At 36.1% G+C, this 18,171-nt stretch overlaps 1 protein-coding gene across 1 annotated transcript in view; it reads left to right on the forward strand.

The window, feature by feature from the left end:
• The window catches only part of LOC105937454 (glutamate receptor ionotropic, kainate 3), a 134,351-nt gene extending 117,613 nt beyond the window's left edge, over positions 1-16,738 (forward strand). The window contains exons 12-16 of the mRNA XM_012878773.3: positions 4,311-4,429; positions 9,885-10,102; positions 13,729-13,954; positions 14,189-14,439; positions 16,411-16,738. Coding sequence (XP_012734227.2) covers positions 4,311-4,429; positions 9,885-10,102; positions 13,729-13,954; positions 14,189-14,439; positions 16,411-16,605 — 1,009 coding nt within the window. The 3' untranslated portion in view covers positions 16,606-16,738. The remainder of the gene's footprint in view (positions 1-4,310; positions 4,430-9,884; positions 10,103-13,728; positions 13,955-14,188; positions 14,440-16,410) is intronic.
• Positions 16,739-18,171: the final 1,433 nt, after the last annotated feature.

Raw genomic sequence — 18,171 nt, forward strand, 5'->3', positions numbered from 1 at the left:
ATTGTTTAGGGAGCTGCATGCTAAGAAACCAATATGCAAAAGCTTAACACATTTTCTATATTAAATTAAGGCCCAGAAAAATGCATTTAAATTTTAAGTTTATTTAGTTTATTTTAAGGAGTATGTAAAGTTTGCATACATTTTTGATATTACACAAAGAAATCTTTCATAAAACATTAAGGAACCTGACGTCCTATTTCCATATGCCCGTGCGCTCTGTTTTACTGTTTTGTCATTGCATTCTTTCATTTGTAGGGGTGCTTTGTGCTATATAATAAATTTGTTTTTAATAGATATACATTTAGTTCTGAAAGGGAATACGTTATACTAAACTTTTTATATTTTCAAACATTATTTCAGTGTTTAATTTGTACATTTCCCACATTCAGCAAGAATTTACAACTAAAAGACACAACAAACATTGCATGAGGATGCACAGTGGAGGAACAATTTGCCTCTCATAACAAAATCTATACATCTGCACATAGGTAGTCAGTTTCAATTTTTTCTTCCATGTTTCTTTTGTGGTCATCTTATTTCTTTTAGATTAATATGTAATATGAATGATTGGGCAAATGAGCTTTTCTGCTGTATAAAACACGTCATTGATGATTAGATTAATGGTAACACATTAAGAGCAATAGCAGACTTGAAAATATCTTCCATATACAATATACACTGTAAAACAAGGCTACAATAGTGTTTCTGAATAATAATAAAAAAAAAACTGTTTATTTTTTATTTTTGGTGTTTCCACACAAAGTATTTCTAGGTCTCTTCTTCATTTTGTAGGTAGTAAGGCTATAAGCGTGTGATCTGTAGCAAGTGAAAGGCTCTGACTCACATCACAGCCTTTTTAGAAACTGGCAAGGAAAACAGTAAGTAGTCCAAAATCTAACATAAGGCCATATAAACCTTTTATAGGTACAACATTTCCAATAACATATAGCACTTACAATTAAATATTTTCCCTCTGCATATTTGCAGGTTTTATGAGTTTATTGAGAATGATCTCACCCAAGCTGGCTTGTAGTCATGGCAGTGTGTACAAAATGACCCCCAGAATTCTAACTGGAAGGCACTCTGCCATTAAGCTATGGCCAAAAATGCCTGAAATAATCCTGCGATGATGTCTCGATTCAAAAAATGCACTCAAATCATTTGTGGCCATTTTAAGCCCTATTCATGTGTCTTTCAGCTGCACACACAAGGTCTCTTGGACTCTCTGTGCCTCCTCACCATCATATAATTATTTGGCAATGGCTTTCCATTTTAACATTTAAGTAACACAAGACGAGGCTGAGAGGATTGATTGAAATGGTGGCAAGCCTCAACAGCCACACAAAGCCTGACTACAAATGCCATCCTGACGAATGTTGAATTGAACGTAACTTAATCAAGCCGAAACATCACCTATGCAGACCATTGCTTCAGAGAAAGAAGTATCACCTGATGCATCCAAAATATTTCTTTTAGCATGATTATGTTTTTGTGAATAAGTAGTTAGAAATCTATTGATGTTTTGAACAAAATTCACTTCATCATTCAAAATTAATCCTACTCAGTGTGATGAGAATAGGAAAATAGCTACAAGACTATTTAAAATAGTCCAAGAAGTCTCTTTTGTAATTACTCCAATCTGCCTTTTTCCTCCTACAATCCACTATTTAAGTTCAGTCCATTTACCTTTTTTTTTTTAAATGCCTAAGAGAAAATCCATTTGGGATCCACAGCTCAGAATGAAGAGCAAAACAACAAGATCTTACAGACTGTAGGAAAACATCTTTAACCGGGTCGGTAGTGACATTTATTTCAGCATCTGCCTTTAAAAACAACTTTTATAGTAACAGTGTGACACAGTTCAGGGCAGATAGCAAAGCAAATGGTTTCACATTCTCAAACATGACATTTCATACCCTCAGAAAATTTGTGTATCTGTGGCTCATTGGTTACCTTTAAACACAAAGGGCTTTTGAAAAAAGCTTAGGGATTACCAAAGTTAAGGCTTAAAAATCACACCAAAGGGGTTTCAAAGTATGTTGATGTCATGTTTGATTAGATGAAATTGATATTACAGTGGTTAACAGAAAAATAGTCTTTGAATATTCTGGCCACAGCCTTGCAATGGCACCAAAAAATGGAATATATTCCTGCAAAACCTCTGAAAGTAATGTTGAAAAAAAAATGGCAGACATTCATTCAGCCTTTTATGTGGAAAGGTTATAAAACATTAAGGTCATACAGTGTAAGCTGTCTGTGTAAAAAAACAAACAAGCTAAATAAAACAAAAATATATATAAATAAAAGTTGTTTGCTAATATTGTAAGCATTAAATGTGTAATGTTTAGCCAAAGCTTCGACTAGTTCTGTGTTTGGCACATTACATGTTAAAACAATTATAAAACTAAATCAAATCATTTAAAGTTCAGCTACGGCTTGGATTGACAGCATAAAGTGTCGAACTTTAACCAAGAAGAATTGTGAAATAATTTGCATATACTTGCAATACTTGGCAATACTCCTGAGTAGAAATGATGTACATTCATCAGTCTAAAAGACTGAGGAACGAGGTGGAAGGTCTACCTTTTCCTGACAATCACAACTAAAATATGGTGTTAATCTGCAAAGACTGTCTCATGGATAGGGAGTGTTAGCTTGCAATACGTTTGAGTTTGATGCTTTGTATTATGGGAAAAATGGCAGGATGCTGTTACTACACAGTTAAAAAAAAAATCAACATTTGCTACAGGTGGCACAGTTTTAGCCACTTTATACAATTCAAAAGCATATATGCCTCAACTTTTTTTGACGTTTTTACGGCACTAGTGTTTCATTTTTTGTACAGCGGGCTGACAGAAAAGGGGGAAGAAGTGAGGAGCGGAGACATGCAGCAAAGGACCACAGGTCGGATTTGAACCTGGGTCAGTCACTTCGAGGACTGAGGCCTCCGTACATGGGTCGTGCGCGCTAACCACTGCGCCACCAAAGCACGCCCCTATGCTTCTACTTTATGACATGATATCCTATATTTTGGCTATTGAGGGCCGGATAAATTACATTGACGGACTGGATTTGGCCCGCTGGCCTTGAGTTTGACACATGTGCGCTAAGGCATCACTGGATCTGGTGGACCCAGGGATGCCAACACCATTTTTCGTCTTTCCACATTAAATACAACACCGAGACTCACTCGGTAAAATCTTGGTCAACCATGTTGAGTTGAACAGACAACAGGCAAGTGGATAGAAGTCCCTCCTATTTCATGAAGCGGTGAAGCGAGTGCAGTATTGCCCCCGTCGGCCACATGTCAAAGGAGCAACAGTAATCAGGCGAAAACTTTGCTGGAATCACGTTTGGTATTAATGCACCATTAGATTTGGCTTTGTAACCTTTTACATAGGGACTTTGTTCAAATCTGTTTTTTAATTTCTATAGATCGGGATAGTGTGCTGCTTCTGAGATCTTTCAAACTACTTCACATTATGAAATCACTTGTATTATTTTTTTTTCATTTAAAATAGTCAGGCAGTAATCAAGGTTGGATTTAGCAAGTGAAATTGATTTTCCAAAAATGTGTTTAATCACAACTCATTTCTATATTAACAAAGGGGTGATTACATATTCACATAGAACTACTTTGATTTAGATTTTTTTTTCCCTTAATAAATGAATTCATAATTTGAAAACTGCTTTTCAGCCTTTTTGTGCTATTCAAAACTATTTGATTATCTAAAACATTGAATTTTACTAAAACAAAATCAAACAAACCATAAAACTTCTGTCAGAAATATGTTTTCAGAATACTTTATTCAAAGCTGGACAAAACCTTTATAGCTCTTTTCTAACATAGTGGGATGTAAATTCTATAAAAATGTGTAACATCTGCAACAGTTGTTTAATGTAATGATGCCTAACTTGACAAGGGCTCATTTGGAAAACGTGTTTTGATAAACCAAGGTCCAAAAAATAAATAATCAGTTACTAGGATGCTGGATATCATACATGACCAAAGAAGAACAAAGAAGACTGAACCTTCTCTTTACTTTTAATCTTTAATTAATTGATAATTGTTTATGTAGATTTTCTACCGAATTAAATTAGCTTTGTTGTGAAAATTCAACCACTATTTAACATATAGTCTACAAATTCATGTACTGAAGTTTCCTTTTTTTTATCATGTGTAGTGATGTCAGCTTCATGCATTCATGAACTGGTTTGTTCAAAAATCTTAAAGCAGCCAAGTCAGATCAGTTCTGAGCTGATATGGTCTCCAGAAAACAGTTTTCCAACCAGCTCTTCCTCCACCCCAGGTTTAGCCCGTATGAATGGTACGACGCCCACCCCTGTAATCCCGGCTCAGACGTGGTGGAGAACAACTTCACCCTCCTCAACAGCTTCTGGTTTGGAGTCGGCTCCTTAATGCAACAAGGTATGACAGCTAACCAAGCTTCTCCCCATTTCAAAAACGTTGTAATCATCACATCCCCTCCTCCACTTCATCATCAGCTCCTGCCTCTTTAACTGACAAGCTCCGTGATTTCCATCCCTTGACTGTTTCATAAGACGTTTACCTGTCAGGAACAACTGCAGGGTTCTGTCTCACATGACAGACAAAGGCTGTTGTCACCTAGCTGCTGTTTAAAAAAAAAAGGTGCCTGCGACTTGTCAAAGATTGGCAGGTAAGAATGGAAAACATTGTTGCATGTATCTCTCTGGCCCCGGTTAAGAGCTTCACAAGTGTTGGGACAAAAAGGGTAAATTGAGAAACATGTCGGACAAATGCCAGCTGTCAGCTATGCTAGGTCTATCTGGTGTGATTTTTTTTTTTCAGCACTGTAGGACTTTCACCGAGGAGGAAGTGAAGGCAATGCATATACCTGACAAGATCCCACAAAACACTGCTTTTGGTCCGTCATTCTTTGGTCACCAGGTCCTTCTGCATATTTTGTGTCATTTCAGCCATTTAACAATTACAACCTTTCCACCACTTCTGGTGTTGATAACGTTTATGCTTTTATGAATATTTACATTTACGTAAAACATATTTTTCCAGAAGAAAGTGAAAGTGGAAGCTTACAAATAATAATGTCTTCTTTGAAGACTATCTACTTTCCACTGCTTTCTCCTACAAAGAAGATTCAAACTTCACTACAAGTCACAAGACATTGGGCTATTACTAGTTGATTCTGATTTACATTATGTTTAGCTGTTTTTATAAAATGACAGCTTGTTTCATTAAGATCTTTGTCAAAAATTACACTTTTCTCCATCTAAAGTATATGATATCATATACTTTATGATATCATAAAACCCACTATAGGGTGCACAAAGCTCCTACTTTCCCCATTTTCTGGACAAGGAAACTATCCTGTTTTTACATAGTGTGAGTTTCAAATAACAGCATCATAAGCAATTTCAACTAACTGACTTAGAAACAAGATTCCATCTGCAACTAATTATTTTTTTTATTCCTAGATGTATCTCAGGTTTTAAACATGTATCTTAGCAGTTTAAACTGCTAATGACCTCTTAGATTTATTAATTTTCTGCAAGTTTTCATCTAAATGTCTTAGATTTTCGTGTTTCTACTATGAGAATGTTATCTTCACTTTAGATTTTTTTTTTTTTATTAATTTGAGCTCACCCGTTCTGCTTACAGAATTCTCATTGCATACTTGAAGAAAATACAGTTTTCCTAAGGCCAAACATTTACACAAAAAGCTGATTGTTCTGATAGAGTAAAAACAAGGAAGTGAAGTCTTTTCCTTTTGCAAGGTGTTCCTTAAAGGGATGGATAAGCAAACAAAAGGCCAGGATTTACATAATGGAGTTAACTGTGGCGAAAAGGACCCAAGTAAGAAAATGTTTAACCTCAGTGTAACAAGACAAATCAAGAAGGTTTAGTTAGGCTCGGTGGGTCTTTGCCTGCAAGGATTGCAAGCACATTCAGCAATTCATTAAGCACAGAAATTCAGCGGCACTCTGGTGAAACTGTACTGCAGCTCTTCCAATTTGCTGGTACTGCCAGAGAAATATTAGAGCAGCAGAGGTACGCTGTGAGAGGGAAGAGAGGGAGAATCAAATCAAAATAAGCTAGTTAGTCGCCTATATTATTAAACTAAACGGGGAAGAATTTCTATTATGATTCATAATGTGGCAAAGTGTTTTCTGTAAATGCCTGAGCTCCACTGTTTCTCATTTTCAGGCATTGACTGAAGCTCCTGCTGCTAATCAACTCTTATTCATAGTTCCCAGTTTGTTTTTCACATCGAAACAGAAAAGTGAAATGGTTATGAATATTTAATGAATGCGCGTAAAAGCAATTAACGTACTGGCCAACTAGTCCACAATATCTGGCCAATTAATGCATTAATGCATCTAATTTTAAAACTGACACCGAATTTTGCTTTCAGTGACACCATTTTTTGCAACAGCGCCTTGTAACACATGCTGCACAGCGGTATCTGCAGCGAGGTGTATATTTTGTCTGTGTCACATTAACAGACACCCCTTGCTTGTCTGCCAAACACGGTGACAGCAGCTGAGGCGGAAGCCATTTCCTTGACATGTTTAAAATGCAAATGGACACGTTTGAGGAAACCCAAGGAAAAAAAAGTCTCCCAGCTTGTCTGTGGGAGGGAGGTGTCAGAGACAACAAAAAGAACATAAAATATGAGGAGCGGCAAAGCCACTTTGTGTACGTCAGATGCATTTACAAGGTCTAGGTGAGCTTTTTCTTGCGACAAATATATGTGACTTCTTTTTTAATAAATTGTCTTTCCTTTGTAAAATGTTTGAAAGTATGTCAAAGTAAATATGACGTCATTAAATTCTAAATTGGTCTATTTTAACAAATATTTTCTTATTTGTAGGATATGCATTTGTTGCAGTCTTTTGCAAAAGATGTGGTGGATACTAAACTCTGACCACCTTATTGTGCAATGATACTAACATTAAATTATACACAGGCTGAAACTAAAGTGGCTTCTAGTATATGAATAGAAATGTACCCCACACTTTCTATATTTTGTTGTAAACATTTGGAAAACCGGGTAGCATTTTCAGTTTTTTATCCAATTTATAATTTTGCACTCTTTTATGTTGGCCTACCACACAGACTACCAGTAAGATAGATTGAAGTTTGTGGTTGTGAACTTACCAAACGTTCAATATAAGAATCAAAAATCAGTATCTCCAAATATTCTGAGTTCCTTAATAACTAATACTTCTAAATGTCTGTAAACATTTAATTGACTTTGTCATAATTTGAGAAAGCTACCTGACCCATATGCAGATTAGGACACAGAACTTGGATATTCTCAGGAAAACATTTGTTTACCCTTTCGCAGCTACATTGCTGTCAAACACAATAAGTATATTGGACTTTCACCACTAAGAACTTCCATTTTTAATGTCTAAACATAAAAAAACATGCTGTTTATATATGTATACCAAATTTCTGTACACTGTGAGCTCTATAAATAAAGTCAAATTCCCTGATTGTCCATTTGTTTATCATCAAATAAAGATTATTCTGATTCTGATGTTTTCTTAAGGCTCTTTACAAAAAAATGGTTAATTAAATCAAATCATTCAGATTCCAAGTCAAGTGCATACGTATATTACAGTAGATCCTAATTATCAATCAGTGCAGTCAAGTTCAGGTTACTATATTGACACAGAATACAGCTTAAAAAGGTTTCCCCAGTAAGATAATACCTGTAATGCTTTACCCCGTTGGTATACTTTCATTGTGCATGCAAAAACCGGAATGAAAGTGGCAACATCTGCAGTTATTTTGTGGAAAGAGTACAACGGGAATTCTGATCTGAAAGCAGATTAATTTTGGAAATGGAGCTGACATAAAAATCCAGCAATTCAACATCAAAATCAGTTATGTAAATCTCATCACAAATGCTTTCTGAACTTAAATCATGCAATACAATTTACTTTGAGTGGTCAGTGCAGCAGCAAGTGTGACAAATGATGTTTTGGCAGCTAAAAGAGTGAACAATGTCCTCTGTGTGAGAACATGCACATTGAATTGGTTTACAAACAATAAGCCCCTTCCTCTGAGAACAGTATCACACTGTATCTTGCCACCATTTTATTGCCGGCACCATATGACTGATCTGCTTCTTGTATTTATTGGAGTGTTCTGATGCAGTGCCATATATATTGCTCCCCGCTGACAACAACGCTTTATAGTGTGGAATTCAATTGAGTTACCCATGGCCTCACTTCATTTTTAGTGTGACCAGAGAATGCATCTGGATTTTGCCTCTCTGAAGTCGTAGTGAATTAAGGCAGGCTTCTATCTTCCCCTGTTTGTAACCATGTAGAGTCTTTGTCAAACCACAAAGGACAAATCCAATCAAATTTGGTGGAAGAGGTTAAAGAGCTGACCAGGCTGCCCGCCTTCTGTGGGCTTGTTACTCTTCAGAATTGCCCTCATAAATCTTCTCAGTAAAGTAACAGAGTGCACAAAGCACAAGGGTATTTTAAAGGTTGTCAGAGATGAGATATAAAGTAACGTTAACACCAGTCAGTGAGCCATTGTAAACATAGTATTGCTCAGCAGAGGCCCACTCAAAGTCAAGGCTGATGCAGAGGTGTTCTATCAACATATGTCTTCTTTCTTTTTTGTTTTTTTTCTCTTTACTCATGAAGACTTGTTATTAATCGTTTTCAAATTCCAGTAACGCATGCTTTCAGTAGACCCAATGAGATATGAAAATATAGGGATAAGGAAACAACCCTTGAACAGGTGCATCTCAGCAAATTAAAAGATAATTGAAATGTTATTTTTCAAGACACCAAGATACTTAAACTCCTCTGCTCAAGGCAGAGACTGACTCCCGACCCAGAGGGGCAATCCACCTTTTTGCAGCCGAGGAAGATGGTTTCAGACTTTTTTAGTGCTTGTCCCGGAAACACTGATTCAACAGATCTCCTATGACAGGTGCCCTGACCTTGGGCTTGACAGAAAACAATGAGACTGACCCCAGGAAATGGATTGGCTCCCCAAATCACCATTGACTGTTGAAAACTTCCCACTGTCCCTTAAGGAACTTGGATTCTGTATCTTTCCAATCTTTTCCCAAACGGTTGGACTATATTTTGCAGATTAAATACAAAATTCACTTTCATCTGATAAGATGACTTTGGACCAGGGAGCAACAATTAAATTTTTCTTTTTCTTTTTTTTTTAAACTTTGCCCTGTTGAGACGTGTCAGATGTTTTCTGGTTCATGAGTTGTTCAACATAAGAAATGTGGCATATCCCACAAATGTGGAATATTGTTAAATTTTAAGAAAATAATTTTCTTAATTTTTTTTTCAATGTATTCTTTTGATTTTACGTTAAACTGAATTTTTTTTATTACTGTATGCCAAAATGATCTAAATGAACGAATGAAACTTTAAAATATACACTTTTTTGTAATAAATCTTTATAATAAAGCTTTGAGTTTTTAATAGAATTTCTCAAATTATTTTTAAAAATATTATGGATATAGAGGTTTCTATGTTCTTTTTAGGCTTTCATCTATTTTGTAATTATCTGAAGATATCCAAAGTTAATAGTAACACCATGCACAAACTGTGTGGTATCTTTTGTTTATATATTGTATAAGAACATAATAAATAAAAAGTTTGTATATGTTTGCATTTTTTTGCCCTTAATTTTTAGCTCACAGTTTAGCTAACTTGCCTTGCTGGCTTTAATTTCCATTTACCAACTGACAGCACCTTAATGAGGAGCAGTGGCACTGCCAAAAGCATTTCCAAGCTAATTAACAAAAATGCAAGCAGTCATGTTCCTCCGTTCGTTTAACTTGTTTACAGTATGTTTCTCTCCTTCTCTCTCGTTGTGTTGCACACAGGCTCGGAACTGATGCCCAAAGCACTGTCGACCAGGATAATAGGTGGAATCTGGTGGTTCTTCACACTCATCATCATATCTTCCTACACAGCTAATTTAGCAGCTTTTCTCACTGTGGAGAGGATGGACTCGTCAGTGGATTCAGCCGACGACATTGCCAAGCAGACCAAGATTGAGTATGGGGTGGTCAAAGATGGAGCAACAATGGCTTTCTTCAAGGTAGATAACAAAGCTATGTAGATTAGTAATACAAAGTAATAAAAAGATAAGCATTATAAACTGTAATATTTATATTTATATTCTTTAGAAATATTCTGATTCTTTGACTTCACAGTGCAAAAGCCAGCATAAGTATGTACATGTTATGTTTAGTGTACATATTTGTAAAGACGACAGTAATGATAAACAATTTAATCAGGTTATGTTATATTAAAGATTCAACACGTTGTTTTTGGAGTACTTTTAATTCCACATAAGAAATGTAAAATATATAAAATTCAATATTTTCCATTCTAAAGTCACAACATCTTGGCAACTAAATATGTAAACATAGCTTGGGATGTTTGAATAGCTGTCAGAAAAAGTTCTGTGATCGTACCTGCTCTTCAAGAAGTTTTATTTTTGAAAAAGAGAAACAGATGACTAATTACACATGGCTCAACTGCCCTCTGTCAGCTCTTGCCCTTGCGGAAATGCTTACTGATGCTAATTCAATGAGGCAGAAAAGCCTGAAAAATACTGTTGAAACCAGGGTGTACAGAAAGGCTTTGCAGGTGTATGCAAATTAGTTCTGTTCTTAAAGCAGATTAGAAAAAATAAACACTTTTGCTCCAGTTCAAAAAGCAAGCCAGAAGGGCCAATGATTAAAAAACTCATGGTACTTTTTTTTTTACACAAAAGAAAAATTAAATAAGTAATTCATAAAGCATCTTAACTATAGATCTTCCGATAAAATTTTTGTGGCTAACTTCTGAAGTCCAATTTTTGTAAATCTTTGATCTGCTCATCCTGATTTTAGCTGATTCTGATACTCATTAAAAATAGAAGACAAAAAACATAATTTCAAATGCTTTTAAAGCTTTCCTTTCATAAGTGGTCATTAATTATTTTGCATAAAGTCCTGTGTGTGAGAGACGTCCATGCAAAACAGGGTCTATTATTTATAAAACACAGACAAACTGTATATATGAATATTATTTTAAACTTTCTTGTGTATTTATTTTAGCCATTAGCATGGTTGGCTCCGCTAACACAGTATTTCTATAACATTCACTTGTTTGTATTCTGGACAAAATGTGGATCCTTACCTTATAACTCTCAGATCTGTCACATTTTTAGGTCCAGCATGTTTGATGACAGTGTTCAGAGTTCAAAAGCTCAAAATGATAGAATAGAGCAACTTTCCTTCAACTTTCCTTTACTTTAGCCTTCCAGTTTTTAGCTGAAAGTTTGGCTCTCATGTAATTGGAAACATGTCTTGACATGTAGTAGAAACAGTTGTTTTGAATAGTTTCATCTGTGTTCTTCCTTTTACTTTAGTTTTAAATCTAACTTACATTAAAACTAGATACCTTTCAGTCTTCTTCACTCATTAGGAACCTCCAAACCAAATAATGTTGTTGTCTGTGAGGCCTGGTGGAGCATACCATATTTTTCAGACTACAACTCGCTCCGGAATAAAAGTCACATAAGTCAAAAAATGCATCATAAAGAGGAAAAAAGATATAAACGTCGCACCGGACTATACACATTTATTTAGACATTTATTTCACACAATCCAAGACTAAAAACTGACATTTAATCTGGTAAACCAATTTATTAATAACACAACTGCATCCACAACCAGTTGAATAATGGGGAACATACCTGGGAGGATGAATGGGGTAAATTACCTGCAAGGTTTTATCCAGTGCATTTTATCGTAACGGCCCATTACACTGGCCTAAATTAGACTGTGTGCGTAACGGTGCTAAGGTACCAGTACGACATGGAATCAACATAAAGCTCTCGTGCACTAGCATAGTAGTAACATGCCAGTACAACAGACCTTTAAGCTAAGCGCTAGCTTTTATTAGCTTCACGGACAGCCCAATAACAGGGTTCTGTCGCGGTCTAGGTCTGCTACGTGAATGCAGTATGAAACACCAAAACAACATACAAACCGACGTTCAGTCTTTGTTGTCTTTAAATTAATGTTCAATTAATTTTTAAGTGGTACAGGAAAAGGATATTTTTCACAAGCCTAGCGAGCCCTCTTATGGCTACACCTTGTTTCATACTTGACAATATGAATTACCATTTAAATTTGGTATATAAGTCGCACCTGAATATAAGTCGCAGGATCGGCCAAACTATGAAAAAAAGTGCAATTCTTAATTTGAAAAATATGGTAAGTGGTATTTAGTGATTAGAAAAATGTCACATTTTTGAATTTTCAAATAAGCCAGTCCCAAGTCAGGGCTTTTCCCAATCGAAATTTAATTCTGGTCAGAAGGAGGACATTGACTTTACTCATTGACATGATAATTGTTTTTACAAAGATGAGAAAATTACCAAAGACACTAAGAGAAGAGTCCTCCTGACAATGAGATAACTTCACTTGCCCAGCTAGGTAAACAGACATAAGCAAAACCAAGTTACCATGCTTGTTTACAAGAAATGTCAACATTATTGCTGTAAAAGTTCTACAAAAGGGATCAGATAAACCAATTCTACAAACCTTAGGTTCACACCAACAATCAGCTTTATTGATAAGACGGGAGACATTTCCTTGTTTATATCAGAACCTTAGTTACACATTTAACAGTATGAAAAGTCAAATGGAAATGAATATAAGATTAAATATACGCAAGTGCATCTGAAATAATTAGAACCTCATCAAAATCATAAGGAGGTTGTGGATTACATAAATATATAGACTACATAAGGTTAAAGACAATTTGTGTTGGTGTAAAGATAATCTGTGATTTCTGCTTTTGTAAAATACTCTTACCACATTGAAAACATTTTGATTAATGTAGTTTTATTCCACTATAAGGATAAAGTATTTTTTTTAATTATTCCTCTATGTGTAAAAATGTTAAGTATGAATAAATAATAAACCCAAAATATTTTGATTGGTCTGGTAATGTTGCAATTTTTAATAAGGTATAATGTCTGTGGAAACTGTTGCACAGAATGTTATTGCATCACCAAACTTTCCTCCAAAGTGGAAGCTAAAGTTTGTCAAAGAAATAATAAGCGGTTGCTTGCCAACTTAAAATATCTTGTCTCATACAGCCAGGACTGGGTGGCTACTGGATTAAAAACAAGGAGCAGAGTTCTTATAATAGCATATCACACAATTTGAAATGGCTTATAGTTATTAGACAGTAATTATCTTGGATTAGACATGGCATAAATGTGACCTCACAGAAAATTGCATGAAATACCTCATATACTGATGCAAGACTAATGGCACGCCATTCTATTATTGCTGCTTCAGTAACACTTATGAGAATAGATGTGTGCGAAGCTTCAATTCATCGTCCCTTAATCCTGTGATAATGGAGACCTAAAGGACTAATGATTTAAATCTATTTGGTTTTTAACTTAATAAACCACTAAGAGCTTCTGAGTAATTATATGTACTATCTGAATAGTCTGGTATTTTTTTTTTTTCATTTAGGAAATCTCCATAGGTGTAATTTCTTGGTTTACAGTCTTTCCACCTGTTTGTTTAACTTCAACATTTCTGCTGTGATGAAAACCTTGTTTGTTTTTGTTTTCCTCTTGCACTGAAGAATGATAAAATGAAGTTCAGATGTTCATTTTTTACAACAGTTTTTTTTTTAAATCCCTTACAGAAATCAAAGGTTTCTACATTTGAGAAGATGTGGGCCTTCATGAGCAGCAGACCGAGAACGTCCCTGGTGAAGTCTGTTGAAGATGGGGTTCAGAGGGTGCTGAAGTCTGACTATGCACTCATTACAGAGTCCACCACCATTGATTATATCACTAGGAGAAACTGTAACCTGACACGAGTGGGAGGGATTATTGACAGCAAAGGCTATGGCATCGGCACTCCACTCGGTAAGCCTGAGGGATACCACTGTTATGAAAAATTCAAGCCCTTTTCATAAGTTATGTTTTTTTTCTCCTAAAAGATGAGTGCAAGGAATTGCTTTTAGATGCAGCAGCAATTCAGCATTAAAAAAAATTTAGCTACTAGTCTGACAGTGTGCCATAACTTGTTTATGAACCTCATTATCACAGAGTCCAGCTGGCGTTCCATCCAAAGTTAAATAGGCCTTATGTTACTTGCAGGCTCTCCATACAGGGACAAAATCAGCATAGCAATCCTCAGCATCTTAGAGGATGGGCTTCTCCACATTCTGAAGGAGAAGTGGTGGAGTGGAAGCAGCTGCTTGGATGAGGAGCGTCGTGAGACGGGCCCCATGGGGATCCAGAACCTAGGTGGTATATTCATTGTTCTGGCATCTGGCCTGGTGCTGTCTGTCTTTGTGGCAATTGCTGAATTTATCTACAAGCTGAGGAAGACCGCTGAACGTGAACAGGTATATATCTCCATAGATCGTGAATTTAAAGATAATCTTGATAAATGTTTTCATACTGTGTGGCTTAGAATGCTTGTCAAAAGCACAATGTTAATATATTTCAACTGGATTTTTTTTTTTATTTACTTTTCCCTAAAAGCTGCATGTCAAGATTTAGAGAATTATTAAAAGATTAATCTCTTCCAATAGTTCTGTTAAGTAAGTTCACATATTACAGTGGTTCCCAAAATGTTTACAACCCTTGTTGAAATACCAAGTTTTTGGATGTAAATAATTAGGATCAAGAAGTAGAGTTGCAATGAGAAAGTATTTTCTTACAAAGAAAGCATCCAGGCTATAACCAAACTTTCACTTTTTGTCCACAATTTCTAATGCTGTTAATGTTATATAAAAACAAAAAACTGCACATCACCAAATTAACACCTAGGGAAACCAGGGGTGGCAGCATCATGGTCTGCAGTTGCTTTACTTCCCACTTAACTGGAGTTTTGTAAAGGTGAATAATACAATGAACATTTCCAAATATGAGTCTGTTTTGATCTATAATCTTCAGGTGTCTGCTGGAAAACTGAATATTTTATTTTCCATCATCACAGTAAATCTAAGCTTACGTTCAAGTAAATAAATGAATCACTTCAAAGGGAGAAAGTTATAGTTTTGGAATTAACTAGATTGTCTAAATTAACTAAACAGACTCTAGCACTAAATCTGAGAGAAAATCTGTGAGGTTGCATTAAGATGGCTGAGTTATAATCTCATAGAGTCCAACACCATTTTCGAAGGACAGTGGGTATCAGACTTCTACAATAACTTTATTGTTCCCAAATGGAAACTCTTTCTGACAGCACTACACTTACATAACACTACATAGACATACACATTATACACTGTATAATCTGATTGAATTTCACTTTGAAAAGTGTCTTGAGATGACATGTGTTATGAATTGGCACTATATAAAAAATGTAATTGAATACAATAAGCATTCAGTGCTACACATAAAAACCATTTGCCAAACTAAAGATGAGGTATGCAGAATGAGTCCTAACAAAGAAGACTGAAAACTGACTTAAAGGGTACCTCATCAAAATATTAGTTTAAGGGTGGAACAAACCATAAAACTGGTTTATGGTCTGTTCTCTTTTTTTTCTTCGTTTTTTTTTACATGTCTTCCTCCAGGAGAGATTTTTTTGGGGGATTGTGGTTTATTGTACCTGGCATATTTCACATTCAAGATGGAAAACAGTTTTGAAATAATTTAAATTAAAACTGAGGCCAGGATCTTTTTACGGAACCGTGCTATTTGAAAAGTGCTGTAGAAACATTTGAGATCCACTGTACATGAGTTTCACGATTCAAATTAAATGGCAAAAATAAATTAACCTCATAATACTATTCTTATTTATGGAGATGCGCCATGGCCATTTTGCTATAAAACAGTTTCTGCATACCGTCAAAGCTATGTTCTATTCATAGCTTTTGGTTCAAACTTTTCATAAAGGGATTTGCATGGCTTTGACTAATCTCTTGGAGTACTTGGTTATAACGCCACAACAATTACTCATTTTAACTGGCATAACTACAAATTGGAACACAGAGAATTAATCCATTAGTCATCAGAGATAGCAAAATGGCATTGGCCCTTTAATGGTGTAAATCATTAATTTTGAGTCATGCTGTGTGAGTTATTGCATTCATTCGCTTGCATTATACTCGTTCAGTATATCTGACACAGCAGTATTAATGAGCTATGCGGATACCACATGGAGTAGTGATGTTGCAATGTAACATTAAAGAAAACAAGGCACATATGTACACACCACTATTGAGGCAAAATGAGTGTTCTCCATTCTGCTGTTTACACTGTTGACACCCTCTGTTGTCAGAACAATTTTAAAGCTAAGGCATTTACCCCTGTCCCTTTCCCCTCTGCTCCGCGTGTCCCTCCCCGGATCCTCCCTTTTTGCCCAGAGGTCTTTGTGCAGCGCCATGGTGGACGAGATCAGACTGTCGTTCACCTGCGAGAGACGGGTGAAACACAAGCCCCAGCCTCCGGTCATGGTGAAGACGGATGCAGTGATCAACATGCACGCCTACAACGACCGGCGACTCCCAGGAAAGGACAACATGAGCTGCAGCACTGGGATGACTCCTGTGTTCCCATGACAATGTGCTCCCCGCAGGGCAAGACCCTTGTGAGCAACATTTCAGGGGCGTTGCCGGAGCCCAGGGACAATGGCATAGACGGGATCACGAGATACATCATTAACCACAGTGACATGGGAACACTTACAAAACATGGGCAACTCAAATTGGCAGCATCAGCCACACAGGTATGACAGACACCACTGTAATCAAAACTACAAAAAATACTTGGAATGGTTGTGAGAGTGGGGAAAAAAAACAACCCGATAATGTATACGGTACGCCCAAATATGAATCAGCTCAAGTCTGATGTTTACACATGTACCACAAGAGACAACACAATATTCAGTGGACCCTGAGTTGCTTAAAAGATAAAAAAAATAAAAAAAACACGTGAACATGGCCTGGTAACTGAAGAATGGCTTTTTGAAAATGGCAATAAATGACTTTGATACAGTTCAAGAAGGACAAGAGGGTTTTGTTATAAATAATGGTTATATGTCAAGGTCCTATGTTGATCCTGTTGATTTCCACAAACCTGAATGACCTTTGGCAGCAGAAAGTTTTCCAATCTAACAGGAACAGGTTGAGCTGGGTGTCTTTGTCATTTAGTGTTGGCACCACTGTGACTGGTAGAACCTACAGCAAGATGTGATGCAGTAAATCTACATCTGATGTAGCCGTGATGTGCACCTAATGATATCAATATACAAAAGTAACCATAATCACACATGCGGAGTGGAATGTGGACACATCAGCTGTCTATTAAAAACACAAGATTCTAATATGAACTATTTGAATTTTTTTTTTATTTTTTATTTTTTTATGTTGATTACTTTGTACATAATTAGATAATCAGATAACATATTTATTGCCAAAGACCTGACCATTCAACACCATTATACTCAGAACAGTAATGGCCAGAGCTGTTCAGTTAACAGGTTTTCAATAAAATGTGAATAGGAGAGGGTCCAGCAGGACTTTAAAGAAATCATTCTGCAGTGTTTTACCAAATCGTACTGTGTCTGGTTGTGGCTAGATATGTCTCGCTATGGGGTTCCAATGATAGGATAACCTTGAATAGAAAATATCCTGGAATGATGTTATTAACATAAAAAATAAAATGGTTGACAGGAATTATTATTTGTCAGGAAGTGAATGTTCCATTGTCACAATTGATGCATTATAAGTAAGAAGATGGGGAAGTGTATGACTTTTAGTAAGAGTTTGTTTAAGAAGGGCCAAATTGTGTTGGCTAGACAACTAGACTAGAGCATCTACAAAACTGGAGCTCTTAGTCCAGTTTTGCAGTAGTCAGTATCAATCTAAATTGTACCAGGATAGAAAGGTGATGGGAGGTCTAGGCTCACTGATGCACATGGGGAGCAAAGGCTAGCCTGTGTGGTCTAATCCGATAGACAAGGTACTGGTAAAGAAGTTAATACTGGTGCATACACAGTGCACCAGGGATTGTAGCATAAGGAGCTACACAAATTCCTGTTCCCTGTTCATTGCCTCAAATCTGGACCTTAGAACAGTGGAAGAAGGTGGTACTGTCTGATGAATCATAATTCCTTTTAATCATAA

This window comes from Fundulus heteroclitus, chromosome 3 (assembly GCF_011125445.2).
Source record: "Fundulus heteroclitus isolate FHET01 chromosome 3, MU-UCD_Fhet_4.1, whole genome shotgun sequence".
NCBI classification, from domain to species: Eukaryota; Metazoa; Chordata; class Actinopteri; order Cyprinodontiformes; family Fundulidae; genus Fundulus; species Fundulus heteroclitus.